The sequence below is a fragment of the Magnusiomyces paraingens genome (assembly GCF_902498895.1).
Source record: "Magnusiomyces paraingens strain CBS 517.90 genome assembly, contig: contig1, whole genome shotgun sequence".
NCBI classification, from domain to species: Eukaryota; Fungi; Ascomycota; class Dipodascomycetes; order Dipodascales; family Dipodascaceae; genus Magnusiomyces; species Magnusiomyces paraingens.
The window spans coordinates 4,903,397-4,920,899 of record NW_022474067.1 but is presented as its reverse complement, the minus strand read 5'-3'; the positions used below and the strand labels follow the sequence as shown (position 1 = coordinate 4,920,899).

The 17,503-nt window shown below is 33.4% G+C and overlaps 3 protein-coding genes across 3 annotated transcripts; all 3 read left to right on the top strand.

Moving 5' to 3' along the window:
* Positions 1-2,598: 2,598 nt before the first annotated feature.
* Positions 2,599-6,487, top strand: SAPINGB_P001493 (uncharacterized protein; the record flags this gene model as incomplete). Its single annotated transcript, XM_031996214.1, has 2 exons — positions 2,599-2,634; positions 3,665-6,487. The coding sequence occupies 2 exons, from the start codon at positions 2,599-2,601 to the stop codon at positions 6,485-6,487; spliced, it is 2,859 nt and encodes a 952-aa protein (XP_031852105.1).
* A 2,170-nt stretch (positions 6,488-8,657) lies between these two features.
* On the top strand, positions 8,658-11,408 carry SAPINGB_P001492 (uncharacterized protein; the record flags this gene model as incomplete). Its single annotated transcript, XM_031996213.1, has 1 exon — positions 8,658-11,408. One exon carries the CDS (start codon positions 8,658-8,660, stop codon positions 11,406-11,408), a length of 2,751 nt encoding a protein of 916 aa, XP_031852104.1.
* A 2,226-nt stretch (positions 11,409-13,634) lies between these two features.
* On the top strand, positions 13,635-14,549 carry SAPINGB_P001491 (uncharacterized protein; the record flags this gene model as incomplete). The annotated part of the gene is made up of 1 exon (XM_031996212.1): positions 13,635-14,549. The coding sequence occupies one exon, from the start codon at positions 13,635-13,637 to the stop codon at positions 14,547-14,549; it is 915 nt and encodes a 304-aa protein (XP_031852103.1).
* Positions 14,550-17,503: the final 2,954 nt, after the last annotated feature.

Genomic DNA, 17,503 nt, shown 5'->3' with positions numbered 1-17,503 from the left:
AAGGAAAAAAGGTTAATAGAGGGACTATGAGGGAAGTTGACATATTTTTATAGTCCAGACATATTTGGAGAAATTGAATTGTGGGGGAGGGGTGTGTGTGTGTGTGTGTGTTTAATTGAGATTGTGTTGTTATGGTGGAGATTTTTTTTTGGAGTGTTTGAAGGAGGAGGAGGAGGCAGACTATGTGGGACAACCTCGGCTAAAGCGAAGCCATCATAATGGTGGTGGTGGTGGTGGTTATTGTGGGGAGAAGATTTAAAAAAAAAAAAAAAAAAATAGAGAATAGAATAGAAAAAACCTAACCCAATGGAAAACGGCTGAGATTCGATTATGGGTTCCAAGCTTATTTTCAAAATCGCCAAATTGAAATTACATAAATTTTTTCTTTTTTTTTTTTTTTTTTTTTTTTTTTGACCTTCCGTAACAAAAATTTATTTAGGGCTTGAAATGAAATGAAAATAAAAGAAAGGCTCATAAAGAAGAATTTTATAAGAAAGAAATAATTTTTTTTTCTTTAAAAAGAATTTATAAACTTTTTTTTTTTTTTTTTTAATTTTTATTTTCTATATTGCATTTGAGGGAGTTTCAAAGACTATTGTGACTTTTAAAAAGAAAATTCATCTTTCTATCTTCACAAAGATTTAATATGATTATATGATTGAATATTGAAATGTTTACTCTTCATCATTCAAAACTCATCATATCACATCTCTGCGCGTGCCAAAGAAATTTCCATTCCATTTCGTGTTGAAAGAAGGGAAAGCTGCTGCTGCTGCTGCTTCTGTTGTTACTGCTAGCATTACCGTTACAGTCACGAGAATCTCCAGTGGGTGACCAAAGACCGAATTTTTTTTTTTTTTCTAAAAAAATAAAATAAAATAAAATGGATATCAAAAGATTCTAAGAAGATTATAATCTATTAATTAATATCCAAAATTTTTTTTTTTTCAAAATTGAAACATATATCTATGAAGATTGCAAAAAAAAAAAAATGAAAAAAAAATAGTGAAAAATGTTTTATTTTTATTTTATTTTATTTCATTTCTTATCTATCTATATACATTAGATTAGTATCAACAAAACACTACTAAGAAGTGAGGAAATAATGCCATTTGGGCAATGTTGGGCCAAAAAAAAAATATAAAAATAAAAAAATAAAAAAATAAAAAAAGTTTCTCATTGTTGTATTTTGATTGGACGAATCTCAAATACAGACCGTTTTAGATTTTATTTTATTTTATTTTATTTTATTTTATTTTATTTTATTTTATTTTATTTTATTTTATTTTATTTTATTTTATTTTATTTTATTTTATTTTATTTTATTTTATTTTATTTTATTTTATTTTATTTTATTTTATTTTATTTTATTTTATTTTATTTTATTTTATTTTATTTTATTTTATTTTATTTTATTTTATTTTATTTTATTTTATTTTATTTTATTTTATTTTATTTTATTTTATTTTATTTTATTTTTATTTTTATTTTTTTTGATCCATTTCTCCCTGCTTCCTTTACAGAGTGCGCGCAGTCAACTGCCATTTATTTTCACCATCTGTATGTATTACTGCGTTCATTATTATTATTTTTATTATTTATTATTTATTATTTATTTTTATTATTTATTTTTATTTTTATTTTTATTTTTATTTTTATTTTTATTTTTATTTTTATTTTTATTTTTATTTTTATTTTTATTTTTATTTTTTTTTTTATTTTTTTATTTTTATTTTTATTTTTTTTTTTTTTTTTTTTTTTTTTTTTTTTTTTTTTTTTTTTTTATTTTTATTTTTTTTATTTTTATTTTTTTTTATTTTTATTTTTATTTTTATTTTTATTTTTTTTTTTTTTTTTTTTTTTATTTTTATTTTTATTTTTATTTTTTTTTTTTTTATTTTTATTTTTATTTTTATTTTTTTTTATTTTTATTTTTATTTTTATTTTTATTTTTATTTTTATTTTTATTTTTATTTTTATTTTTATTTTTATTTTATTTTATTTTATTTTATTTTTTTATTTTTATTTTTATTTTTGACTTCCCATTGTATCGGTCTTTTCCTGATAGCTGAGGTGCTAGGTGGCTATACTTTTATAAGGAGTCATTAAACGTTTATGGGCAACTGCGGCTTTCTGAGTCCGCAGTCACCACCGGTAAGCCAAACGGCAGCAAAAACGGCAGCCAAACATTTCGTTGAGATATTATTACTTCCACTTAAGTGTTCTCAACGGTTAGATAGATATATATATACAAGAAAAAAAAAATACAAAATTAAAGAGAGATTAAAGAGAAATGCTTGAGTCTTGGTATTATATATATATTTTGGCATGTTCAATGGTTTACTACTGCTACTGTTATAGTTATAGTTACAGTTGCTGTTGCAGTTGTTGATACGGAACTTTTGATGCAGCCGATGTCCGATTCATTGTTTGCATTTTGACAATGGCCAACTTTTAGAAACAGCAGCTTCTACCAAAAAAAAAAAAAAAAAAAAAAAATTTTTCTCCACATGGTAACACTCAGATTTGAGATTTTTTTTTTTTTTTTGATATATATATTATATATAATATATATACAAGGTGGCAGTATATGAATAAATGAATGACTTTTATCCCAATAACAATCAATATTGCGTAAGTGTGAGTGCAAATGAATTTCATGCAAAAACCATTTGGTCTACACACATGAAAGAAACACGTTTAATATGTAGATAGATAGATAAATATATAAATATGGGCCATATAAGTCCAATAAATCACAATAATAATATCATTATTATTTTTAATTGAAGATAAACTAATATAAAACAGCTCAGTGTCTTCTCCTTCTCTTCATCAAAGTTCTATTACCGTGTTTATTGAAAAATGTCCCAGATTGCATATGCTGATGTCGCGGATCGTCAATATGCGCGCGTTTATAAGCATAACATTTCCTTTCTCTCTTCATCATCTTCTTCTTCATTTACTAATCAACACAAGTAGTGTTTGAAGCATTGGACCGATGTCCCTTCTTTCTATCTTTCTATCCCTGAATGGGAAAAAAAAAAAAAAAAAAAAAAGGGTTGGACTTATAATACTTAGCAGGTCCGTGGCGGGTCTCGCCCGTTTTATGTTAATTATCTAATTTGATATGAGGACTCGGCTATTTTATATATATAAAAAAGAAAAAAAAAAATAAACCTTCAAAAAAAAAAAAAAAAGACAAATTAATTTGGCAGAACTTTTATTTAAAATATTTAAATTTTTTTTATGAATTTATATATAAATCTATGAATATATATATATATATATATATATAAAGAAAAAAAAAAAGAAAATTTTTCTTCTGTTGTGTGTGTGTGAATTTTTACTATATGGATAGAAGTTGTTGTTATTATTTACTATTTAATAATAATATATGTAGAATGTGCTTACTTTATATATAAAACCCTTCCTGCTGCCCTTCTTTTTTTTTTTCTTCCTTTTTCTTTTGTTCTTTCCCGTCATATTTACTACCACCATTTTATTAAATATCCACAACCATAACCACCACAACCACCACAACCACCACAACCACCACCACAAACTTCAACCCCTTTCAAAAACAAGCCCAGACCTACTTGGTGTCTCCGTACACGTTAAACAAACCGCAACGATATCTCAAACAAACTCCCAACTCATCCAGCAGACCCGTCGTGGGCCGTGGTCTGCCGTTGAGGACTCTGACCTCCTTCGCTTAATTGAAGAACATGGCCCCAACAACTGGGTCCGACTCTCACAGCTCCTCGGAACACGCACCGCAAAACAATGTCGTGAACGCTATCACCAAAATCTCAAGCCTTCTCTTAACCATACCCCAATCACCGATGAAGAAGGTGCCATGATTGAACAACTCGTAGCTATCCATGGTAAAAAATGGGCTGAAATCTCGCGCCGCTTAAATGGCCGCTCCGATAATGCTGTCAAAAATTGGTGGAATGGTGGTGCTAGCCGCCGCAGAAGGGCCTCTTTAGCAAATAGACCTCCAGGACTTCCAACTGCTGGCCCAAACATTCAACAGCCCTTATCGGGTCCTCAACAACAACAACAACAGCAACAACAGCAACAACAGCAACAACAGCAGCAACAACAACCTCACAATTCTTCTTATGGTATAAACCATTCTATAAATGGCCATATCCAGCATGATTTGGGCCCATCTCAATATTATTCTTCTCATCAACAATCTTCATCAACTTCTTCGCCTTCACAACAACCTTCTTACAATGGCTCTATCCAATCTCAATACCCTCTACCTTCTCAACAGCATGCCTCCCCATCATCAACTCCTCCTTCTCAATACCCTTCATCTTATCAACAATCTTACGACTACCCGAACCATCAAAATCCCTCGTCCCAACAATTATCACAGCCTCCTGCATCATCATCCCTTTTCAACTCTAACTATTCAATGTCAGGCCAACCACCACCACCATCACAACACCAAAACCAACAAAACTATGAACAAAGCCACCAATCTTCAATGGCTCAAGACTCCCACCACCAATACCCCCAAGGATCATCCTCCCATCTTGGCTCTGCTCCAAGAATTTCTCATCATAGAGTATCGATGCCAAATATCCACTCTGCTTATCAGCAACAACAACAACAACAGCAACAACATGCTCCTCATACCCCTTCTCCATTTTCTACAAACCAGGGCCTCTCAAAACCTCCATATGCTCAAAACGATCCTACTGCATCTCCAAGCAGAGGAATTCCTTCCTCCGGTATTATCTTCAACTCTGCTTACACTTCCGACTCTTCTGGATTTAGAAAATCTTCATCTGTTGCTATGCCTTCTAGTAATATCGATCCTCACCAGTCTTCTCCTCATGGAGCCGCTGCTGCTGCAGCAGCAGCTGCCGCCGCCGCCGCCGCTGCCGCCACCACTGGAGCTAATGGCTCAGTTTCTGGCCCTACTTCCACAGGAGATCTTTCTGCTCCATCTTGGGCCTCTCAAAACAATATCAACTCTTCAGGTCCACCTCCTCCTCCCTCCTTCTATCCTATTGTTTCGTCAGGCCCCTCACCGCCTAATGGAGGACCACGGTTCCCTCCCCAGCACACCCGCTCGGCTTCTGTTTACCAACATCCATCTTCTGTTCGTAAGCGAGCCATGGGGTTGGCTACTTCTTCTCCTGCAGATGAACTTTACTCAAATACACCTTATACTCGCCGTTTCTCGGCAACTGCTCTTTCTTCTGCAAACTATAATCCCTCTTCTCGCACATCTTCTATCGATAGTAGCATGGCAAACTCATCTGATAATGAAGACCCACTCTCAGGCTCTATTCATTCTCTTTCAAAATACTCTCTCACTGGCAACTCATCTTCACGCAGAAATTCTCATGTCGTTCCATTACCACCCCCAGAGGTTTCAGTCCCTCCTGGCCCAATAACTGCCCCATCATCTGCTGGCTCCTCTGGATCTACCTCTTCAACCAATTCTTCTCTTTCTTCAAACTCCACAGCCTCTTCTTCGATATCTACCACTCCTACACACACAATGAAACCTTTAAGCACCTTCTTACCCCCTGTCTCGTCTCTTTCATCTAATGGGAAACTCCCAGTCTCTCCTCCTCTAGGTTCTTCTTCTACTTCTTCTTCTTCAACCTCCAACTCTTCATCTTCATCTTCCGCATACTCTAAATCTCCTCCACCTCCAACCTTTTTGACCCAACCTGCTTCTTCGGCCATTTCCAGCATTTATCCCAATGGTTCGATGGCTTCCACAACTCCAGGGTCTCCACTAGGACCAAACTCTAACAAGGGCATTTTTTCATCTTCATCTTCCTCTTCTTCTACATCCTTCAAACTTGCTTCTCCTTTCCAACACCGCCACAGTATTTCCGGGTACCTTCCGAACCAGATGACACCCAATGGCGTGGGTCTGGGTCTTATGGAGTCTAAAGAAAATGGCCAACAGGCAAATTTGAGACTCGCAGACATGACTGGAAATAGTAGCAATTCAACTCTTTTAGAATCTTCTATTTCTTCAGAAGACCCTGCTACGAAAAATACCCCCACTCAATCATATTTCCCCTCTTCATCTCCGGTTGATAATGCTTCAGGCAGCACCACTAATGGTGGAAATAACAACAACGGTTCTGAACCTAAGCTTAGATTTAACGAGGGTAACTACTTTGATTCTTCTCGGAAAAAATCACTGGCAGGATCGAGCTCAGTGCCTCCTTCCGCTGCTTCTGCTTCTGCTTCTGCTTCTGTTGCTGCTCCTCCTTCTCGCTACGACGAAGATACTGAAATGACTGAATCTCATTCTCGTGCCGATTTCGAGGATCCTCGAGCAATGAATGGCATGGATGTAGTTGCTGCGGCCGCTGCTGCAAGCGAAAAGCTGCCCATAATTCCGACTACCACTACCACCAATAGTACCTCTACCGGTGCCCCTGCCACAATTGAGGAAGCTGAAGATAAGAAGCTTAAAATAGCAAGTTTACTTTCTTAAGAAACACAAAAAGAAAATAAACAAAAAAACAAGCACTTGAAAATGATAAAAAAAAATGTCTTTTTTTTTTTTTTTTGTTTAATCACATCTTTAAAACAATTTTTCCATTAATGTATAATATTTTTTTTTTTTTAATATAAAGTAGTAAGCACCACTTATATAATAGCATCAATTCTTCAACTGATAAAGATATTGGACCTTAAACGTGCTGGCAAATACTAAATAAACAACAACACTCAACAATAGAGTGGAAGGGAAGGGGAGGGGGAAAAGGTTAATCATTAGAATTGAAATTAATTTCATAAAGTCTATTTTATTTTTTTTTTTTTAAAAAAAAAAAGGACATTCCCCACACCATTTACGTTTTTTTTTTTTTTTTTTTTTTTTATTCAAGGACTCGATTTACACAGTTTTTTAAATTTCAATTTCCGTTTTATTTAAAAAGCGAGTTTCATTTGTAAATAAAAGAAATTTTTTTTTTTTTTTTTTTTTTTCGCCACACCCCTTATTTGAATTTCTCCATCTTTTTTAGAACAATACTTTTGTTATCAAAATGAAATGAAATGAAATGAAATGAAATTCATGCTTATTATTATTTTTGTATATAAGCAACCAAAAAAATTGAAAATTGAAAATTGAAAAGAAGAAACAAATGAAATAATAGTAATATAAAACAATAGAACCTTTTTTTTTTTTTCTCATCCCTCCCCCTCCCTCTTTATTTAGTCATTAATAATCTACCAATATTGTAGATGAAATCGGTAACACTTATACCTATATATTTGTCTTATTGTTGCGTCAGGTGTTTGAAATAAAATGATAATAATTAGATCTTTCAATTTTTTTATACTTTAAATAATTTGATTCTGTTTATTATATTGTTAATCATTGAAATGACTATTAAATAAAGAAATGTGCGTCTTCTTAGTCCTGAATTTCCTTTTTTTTTCTTTTTTTTTTTTTTTTTTAATTTTAATTTTTTTTATCTTACTTTCAATATAAACCTACCAACGTTGAAAGAATTAACCATATTGATAAACATACAATCAACATGCGGCTATTCCACTTATTGATCAAATTAGAATTATATAATTCATATAATATAAAAAGGGACTAGGGAAAAAAAAAGATAAAAAGACAAAAAAGTATATATATATATAATTGAGCCAAGAAACATATTTGTTCTTTTTGATACAATTTGTTAAAACTCCGAAAGACGTTTCGTTTGATTTTTAAATTGCGGAATAAATTATTAAAATAAGCTTATAAACAGTGTTGAAGAAATGATCCTTTTGTAAGCCCATAAATATTATGATCATAATAATATTCTGATGATCAGTAATTATTTCTTTAAAATACAAAATATAAAATTATCTTTCCCGAGTTCATTTGCTCTAGGAAAATTTAAAGCTATTAAAGCTGAGTGAGGTCTTTTTTTTTTTTTTTTTTAAGACTGATATAGACTTTTCAAATCTTATCTTGTCTTGAATAGTATCGTTTAACCAATTTTGGAAAAAAAAAGAAAAAAAAAAAAAAAAGTCAAAAATTCAAAATTTGTGCCCATTTATTTACAGTTTAAACTGATGGATCCATTATTAAGAATGAAATATAAACTCCACTTCTTTCAGCTTGGCATCTGATTTTAATGATCCCGGGGTTTCTCCTCTCCTCTCCCCTCACCCTTCCTCCTTTTTCCTTTTAAACTATTGGTAGATGTTAAATTGGTGATGAAAAATTGAGCAGACCTCGTGTTTTTTGTAATGTTGAAGAAAACCAGTTATTTACAATAAACTTCTCATGGGTATCAATAGTTACTTTTTGTATTTATTCTGAAAAAAGACACCTGGTGAACCATCTGATCTAATATAATTAATATAATAATAATAATAACATTACAGATTTTTGAAAATATACATGAAAAAAAAAAAGTTCTTTCACCTATCAAACTGCAATCCCATAAACTTTAACATAAAGATGTAACAAATTTTGAAAAATCTCATTGTAACAAATATATCTATTACAAAATATAAATATGTGACAAAAAATTTAACAAAACGTATATCGCCGCTCCACCAAAAACATTTTTATTTCAACATTATTGATCTTGTTATTGGAAAACAACAACATCAACAACAAATTAAACAAGTCTCACACTTCCATCCACAACCTCATGGTCAACTTGATTTTAAACCAAGACGATGCGCAATGGAATCAGGCCTATGCAGCAGTCAAATCGGACCCAGATAATCTCGACTATTGGGAACGCTTGATTGAGCATACAGAGCGCGTCCAAACCAAAGCTTCGCAAGAGGTCCTGCATTATCTTCGCTCCAAACAACAATCTGAAAAACAAAAAAATCATACCCCTGCTTTTATGCAGATATACACTACCATAAAAAGTACATCCCGTGAAGTCTATGACAAATTTCTTGAGCGTTTCCCGTTACTGTTTGCTTACTGGAGCAAGTACGTGGCGTTAGAAGTCGGGTTCACTGAAGAACACAAACTTACAGAAAGCACAACAACATCTGACAACAACAACAACACTGACAAATCCGAATGGTGGAACCCTCTTCTTAACGTTTCTGCCACTGCCTTGGCTGTTCACGAGCGTGCAGTTGCTGCCTTCCCCATGTCGATCGACCTGTGGTCGGCCTATACTACATTTCTGGTCGAAGGCTTGACTGTAGATGACACATCCACATCCACATCCACATCCAAAAACACTGAACGAAAAAAACAAATTGACACCGTACATTCCGTTTTTGAACGTGCAGCTGCTGTAATTGGCCGCGACTTTATGTCGCACGTTTTTTGGGACGAGTACTTGGCCTTTGAGGTATCACATTCACCCGATAATATACCCAAATCATCTCTCAAGATCCTCTCACGAATTGTGCGTCTGCCACTTCATCAGTATGCTCGTTATTATGAACAATTCAGTGAAGAACTTTCTAGCTTTTTAAGTTCCCTTTATGATGATTTGGATACTGCTCCTGTCGATGAAAAAACTGCATTACTTGTATTACGACCTATGGAAGTTGCTTACCTGAAGGAAAAGGCTACCAAAAAAATTATAACACCACAAGCCATTCTCGATTACTTTGCAAACATTATTTTTGCACGAACACAACAAGGAACTACTGACCGTTGGGCTTATGAGTCACTTATTTCGCGTTCGTACTTCCATGTAGTAGAGCTCGAACCCGACCAACTTGAAAACTGGCAGTCATATCTCACCTGGGCTGAAAATGAGTACCAGAGAATACTGAAATTGTTCACAAATTCCAGAAATAATGACGGCTCCCTTGAACAAGAAGAGCTGTATTGGAAAGAATGCATTACTGAGGATGTTGTCGAGGATGCTTTGGAACAGGCCCGTACACTTTATGAGCGTGCTTTAATCCCATGTGCTCTTTATGACTCTATATGGCTACGTTACGTGCGCTGGCTTTACTCACTGGCTCGAGCTTATGCGCAACCAGAGGGGAAATTCAAGGAACAAAGTCAACAACTTTATGAAGACACTCGCAACGTGTATCGACGTGCATCTAACATTTATGTCCCTGTCACAAGACCATTTATTCGATTCCAATACTCAATGTTTGAAGAATCACTTGGAGAAATAGTTCGTGCGCGTGATATCTTACAAGCCATGCAAGAAGAAGCTTGCGAGGGTATGACACTTGCAGCCACATACAATGAAGACAAGACAGCATCGTTATTGCGAGAAAAAATTAAAAAGAAAGAACGAGTTGAGCGGGCGCGTCCATGGAAAGATGCATCACTCAAACGAACGCTGAAAAATGTTGACTTTACAGAACCCTTTTTCTATAGGATAGAGCTTGAAAAGCGTGCTGGTGGTATCGGAAGTGCTCTGAGGTATGTCCAGTTTCTGCTTGGCGACGAAAACGACCAAGAGCTTGAGAATTTACTTGGGGAAACAAATCTCTCAACAGAAACAGAAGGAATACTTCTCAAACTGAGCAAGCCTATATCAGATTATCCAGAGATTGTTACATTCCTGGTGGCCACTAAGGCTCTACTTGTGGCCCACCTTTACAACCATTCCAAGCATCCAGCTGGCCGGTTGCAATTATTTGCTCAAAGCGTTGCACTTGCCCGCAAGTACTTTCAAGATCATATCATTGCGGCCAAGACTGCCTCTTCTTCTGCTGCTCCATCACTAAACAGTGTAGGGGCTGCTGGGTTTGGGTTGCTCTCTACACTCCCTCACTTTTGGGTTTCGTACTTTGAGTTTGAACTTTTCGTGGTTAAGAAAATAAACCGGCTGTCGCTTGAATCTTTGCGGGCTCTAGAAAATGACACGTTTGACTTATCTACAAAACGTAAAAACCCTTCCACTTCCCATAAGACTAAACGTAAGGTTGTGGACGAAGACGATTTGGATGCATATGCACTGGTGGTCAAAACAATCCAAACCTATATGGATCCTTTGGTAGACTTGCTATTGAGCAAGGTTGGCATTCCTCCTACTACAATTAACGATTTGGTAAGAACATATGTGGATGATGTACTTATGGGAACTATTGGACGACGTTTCCGAGTTCAGGAAACAAGCACCGAGAGTGTGTTAACACGACTCATTAAACGTGCTCGTATTCCAGTTGATTCTCAAGCTACGCCAATAAAAGAAATGCTTCGCTTGGGTCCACAAAGCGGCACTTTGAGTGGAAGCAATAATGTCGCAGTTTCAAGTAGTAGTGCTGTTATTGCTGCAACAAGTTTACCGAAACAAAACTACGCACTGTGGCCTGCTGCTAGAGCTGCTGAGCTTGAGACAGAACTTACTGGTCCGCTCATCGTACGGACAAAACTTCTTGCAAAACTTGCAGATGATGGCAACCCAGATACAACTCGAAAGCGGTTACGTAGTCAAGGTCAAGAGGTTTTTGTTTAGAAAAAAAAACAAATGAGGAGTGAAAGTGCCGACAAACAAAGGGCTATGAAGTATAATTAGTAGATTTGAGTAAAAATAAATGAAAATTTTTTCTTATTAATGAGTATAATAATAGAAAAAAAAAAGTAATTCTTGAACAAAAGGATTTGAAAAGACTACTTATATGCTTATATTCATTTATATAGAATATTCAAACAAATTGAAGGAATTTTTTTTTTTGAGTTGATACTGTTTCCCAAAACGGAAGTATAATGAGCTCATTTGCACCCCCCTCTACACCCAACCCACACACTCTCTGGCACTTAAAACCATGATAATAATTGGAACAATTAAAGAGTTTATATTCAAAAAATAAAGTAAATTATAAGCATAAATGAGATATAAATGATTGTGAAAACTATCATGATATTACTATGATGATAGTCATATACAGATGTATAAACATAAATACGATATAAATGATTGTAAAAACTATCATGGCATTACTATGATGATACAGACACTATATAAATATGGGCAAAGAAATGAAACGTATAAGTTAAGGCTATGTTTAAGAATAGGGTGGAAATAGGAGATACAGGATAACAGTATAGTATAACAGAATAAGGACTGTTTTTTTTTTTTTTTTTTTTTTTTTAAAAGATAATATAATGATATAATATTCTTTCAATTGATATATACGTTGAGCTGGTAATTATAATTGAAGATTAATGGGATGAAATGACTAAACTTGATAAAATATTAAACACATGAAGGTCCACTGAATCTAGTTTCAACATCAGTATGATCTACATAAAGATATCCGGCTAGTGAAACTGAAAATATAGACCATAACCAATGATTTCTCATAAAAGACCATGCTCTTGGTATCAAATCCATGGAATAAAATAATGGGCTATTGTATTTTAAGAATTTCTAACCAAAGTATAACACTTTTAATTAACCTTTAGCCCTACAATAGGGTGTGTGAGAATTACGCCATCATCATCCGTTGTCATTTGTAGTAACAGTGAGCATGTTTTTTTTCCTTTTTTTGACTTGAAAATCCTTTTTTAAGAAATACAGGGTTCAAGTAAGAGATGAGATGAGAAGAACATAGTTTAATTTTACAGAAATAATATGGGCATTATCATCTGTAAACTAGTTAACTAGTTAATTATCCAATGTTGATATTACCGTTGAAAACTATATTTTAAATTTCTAAAACATAGGGGTTTGTTTGATTGTTTCGAAGATATTGAAAACATATAATTGTCAATTGGAATTCGTTGAAAACATTATTATTATCATAATTGTAGCTGTAGAGACATTCTTTCTATTCATATTAAATGAAGATATACCATAAAAAAAACTAAAACAATTTCCCATAAATTTGAAGCTTTCAAAGTTGATATCTTTTCAAAATGAGTTTGCTTATCTTGAGATATCTCGAGATATCTTGAATTCGGAAGAAGATTTCTTTTATTAATTGGATGTAACAATGTACATTAGAAGTTTTACTAATATAATATTGTTAAAAAATTTTAACCAACGAGATTTCATTATTTCTAGATTGTAATATCAAAAATCTTCCCATACAAAGCACTTGAAATCCAACCAATCATTCAACAAAGCTTGAAAAAAAAAATTATCATCTGTTAAACTTTCTGAACTCGAATGATTTTTATAAAAATGGTTTCCATAATCCCGATTCAAATCCCTTTTTGCAGCCACTATTAAAATAGAAAAAAAAAATAATTAAAAATTTTCTTATTTTTCAAGCTTACATGTTCGGATGGACAAGCTTCGAGGATGATATTTTCGGGTGTTTGAACGAATTAGGTAGCCTTACGCCGCAGGTCTGTGGGGTTTGGCGGTTGGTGTCCTGCATATGAGCAAATTACACCACCTTCTTTAAACCATCATGAGCAAATAAATTTTCCCAATTTGGGATTTTTGACAATTTGCTATACGCAGCTAGTATCAGCCAAGGCTCAGGTTCAGTCAAAGTTTTTTCCAAGGAGGGGATGCAATTAAACGTACATGACATATAAATATCGTGGCTAGTTCTATAATTTTTTTTTTTTTTGAATAATTTCGATCTTGTAAATAAATATATACAATAGATTTCAAAAGACAAGTTGTTCAATAGACAAATTGCCCACCTTTGCTGATTTTTTTTTTTTGTTTTTCTTTTCACTTTTTTAAACTTTCTTGCATCTTAATATATTCAACTAGTGATTCACAATGGACGGAATGGATATGGGAACTACGACTTCCTCAGTCGCATCTGCAATTTCCACCATGGCTAGCATGACTGGTATGTCCGGCATGTCAATGGCTTCAACAATTTCTTCTGCCATTTCTTCAGCAACTGCAACTGCCTCCAGCATGTCTGGAATGTCTGGCATGTCTGGCATGTCGATGGCTTCTACCGTTTCCTCTGCTGTTGCTACTGCCGCTATGTCTATGGCTTCCTCAGCTTCTGCTACTGCTACCGGAATGTCTGGCATGTCTGGAATGTCTGGTATGAGTGCTAGTGCATCTACTGCTGCCGCTTCAGCTTCTTCTACCTCTTCTTCAATGTCCATGTCTATGAGCTCTGGTTCTTCTTGCAAAATTTCCATGTTGTGGAACTGGTATACCATTAACTCATGTTTCCTTGCCCGTTCATGGCACGTCAAGACCAGAGGTCAGTTTGCTGGTACTTGTATTGGTGTCATCTGCATTTGCATTCTTGTTGAAATTGTTAGACGCATCCAGAGAGAATACGACAGATACCTTCTTCGTAGATGGACTGAAAAGTCCTCTGCATTCCGTGACAATGGCAGCTCCGATGGCTCTCAAAATCTCAAGCAAAATGTTCCCGCTATTCAATACGTTCTCCAAGATCCCATCTTCCCAGTTCTCAGAAGCAACCCTAATGCCGTTCACTACACACCATCGATCTTTTCGCAAGCAATTCGTGCTGGATTATATCTTCTTCAATATGCTGGAGCTTACTTTATTATGCTTTTCGCTATGTACTACAACGGTTACGTCATTATTTGCATCTTCATTGGTGGGTTCTTGGGCAACTTTTTGTTTGGTGGTGATACCTTCAAGCCAGCTTGTCCTGGAGAGTTTGGTGAAGCAAAGCCAAGTAAAACTTGTTGCTGCTAAAAAAAACATTGATTTTTTTTTTAATTTGAGGTTCAAATGAACCTACCCAAAAGAAATTGTTTTTATTTGCTTTCACTTTATGTATTTGATTTTATAATGACTTAGAATAAATGTTTGATGACTACTGAAAAGTTTATGATCCACTTTAAAAATTTGAATTTTCAAATTATTTAATTTTACTTTTTGAATATCGTGAAGTGCTTGGACTTAAAATCAAATTTGATTTGTTTGACCTTTTGAATCAGGACTAGATTTTTTCCAAAGTACTTAGTTTTAATTTTATTATTTAGTCTCAATAACGAGCAAGTAATTAAGCTGTATTTCTTTCAGATATTGATTAAAGGGTAATGTTAGAATGAAGATTCTTTGAAGTATGTATATAGTATAATTTATAAATGTTTTCTTTAGACTGCTACAATTTAGACGATTGGAAAATAAGACTCTTCCAAAATTTTTGTAAATAGCTAAGTCACTTATTAAACAATACCCCAAATCTGCAAAACTTTTATAAATCAGCAATTTTTAGTATTTAAAAAGTCTACATTAGATAAATACTATTACCATAGATTACAATAAATCATTTTAGAAAAGTTTGTAGATTCAATTTTGTTAAATCAAAACATTTAACAATAATAATAAATGTTTTTTTGTAAAATTTAAAAAAAAATTTACAACAACAACGACAACAAAAAACTTAGAAAAATATTAAAACTAGCAGGATTATCATTAAAAAATCAGTTTTATTTTCACATAGGTTATTGTACTTGAATTCATAGATTTACATTATCATGAAAAATCTTTACAAAATTGATTTTACTGTATTTTTTTAGAGGTTAATAATGATATTACATTTTTGTATCGTTACATTCATTTATTACAAATAGTAAATTGTAATATATTTTGTAACACTTATTCAAAAATTATATAGATTTACTGCAATTACTTGGAATATATTGTTCCATAGTTGAAATCATGATCATTTGAATATATATATAGCAAATAAGCGAAAATTCGATTACAAAATAATAAATCAAAACATCTAGTTAAGGAATGAGTTTATAGATCTTAATTTAAGATAGGTAATATTTTTAATATACTATTAAAAACAAAAAAATAGATGAATTTGATAATATGTAATACTTTCAAGACATCCAATATTAAATTAACAGTTACAATGGACTTTAGACAATGTTTAAAAGTCTTAGCAACCTGTTTTAAATGCACTATTTTTATTGATGATAGAAGATGGGTAACGAATTTGATGCTCATTTTTTTTTTTTTTTTTTTTGCCATTGAGCAGCATCAATTTCTTATCCAGTCTTTTAAAACAACTGCCACAAAATTCTCAAATTTACAATTTTTTTACCCAAATCCACTAAAACACATCACTATTACAGATTTTTCAATCTTTACCTTTTTACAAATATTTGCAAAAAATAATAAAACTATACAAATTTTATATATATATATATAACAATTGATATAGCAAAAATTGACAACCGAGGGATTCGAACCCTCGCCTCCGAAGAGATAGGAACCTTAATCCTACGCCTTAGACCAACTCGGCCAGATTGCCTTAAATTATGAAAATATATTCACTAGTAATTAAAAGACAAAACCGATAAGAAATGATAATTTTCATTAAAACTTTTGCTGCTAACGGGGTGGGAAAGGGCTGGATGGTGTAAAGGATAACACGTTCGCTCGAAAGCGGAAGATACTGGGTTCGATTCCCAGAATACCCCCTTTTCCTGAGGATGTGTACGGGAGTATACACCTAGACTGAAAAACCATAGGCTACCCTGGTTACAGGAATGCCGACTCTTCCGTACAGTCTAAATAGCCTGCAGGTGATTGCGGGCCGTATCTCTGACGGAAGAGATTAAGAAATACATGGGCGTCCGTGAAGATAAGTGGAAATGGGTTGGGAAGGTTTTGGGACCGACAGACTGGTTCTCCCTGTTCCTCGTAAGCTGGCATCAGGGCCCATCTTCCGGGCTACCGGAGACGCACAGAACAGAAACCACCCGTACTAAAAAGGTACAAATGAAAACCGGCAAGTCACATAGTCAGACAATAAAAGGATAGCGCAGATGCTGATGTTATATAGTTCTATAACCCTTGAATAAAAACAAACAAACAAACAATGCTGCTAACGGAAATAAGTTAGGTTAGTATGGTAACTAACTTTTTAAACTTTGTAATCCTGGCATTAGGATTTTATTTGGGATATTGCAGATGCAATGTTGAAGTCAAATCAAAAGTTTATCATGAAAAAGAAGACATATATAGTAAGAACAAAAAGGATAACGCAGATACTAATATCGAACAATTCTATGATCCTTGAATACAAACAAACAAGCATACAGACAAATTACATAAATCAAAATTAATTTGCTTTATGGTTTTGTAGACTTACTTTATAGAAGTTCATTTAGTGGAGTTAATGAAAATACACCAAGTGATCACTCAATCGTGGAGTGGGACAATTTTATTTCTCATAATTATTATAATAAAAATGAGGATGAAAATTTAACTTCTGTGTAAAGATTGAATATATAAAAGGGTTGAATGGGAAAAGTTTGACAAATATCTTTTATATTCTGTTAAAGAGTTTAATGTGCATAAGGCTCTGAAATAGACAGAACAAATTGATGACTAAGCTAAAATTGTTGAAGAAATTTTGCATAGAGTAATAACAAAGTCGATAAAGAAAATTAGTGTGTGGGAAAATTAGGTTTTTGACTCCCCGATCTCTGCAAGCTGGGATCAGGGTTTATTTTGGGGCAGTTGAAGATGCAATGTTGAAGTCCAAATGAAAGTTTATTGCAAAATCAAAAAGATATATATATATATATATAGTAAGAGAAAAAAGGATAGAATTGGTACTGATGCCAAATATTTTTATAACCTTTAAATTAAAATAAAAAAGCAAGAATTCTTTTTTGTTAGAT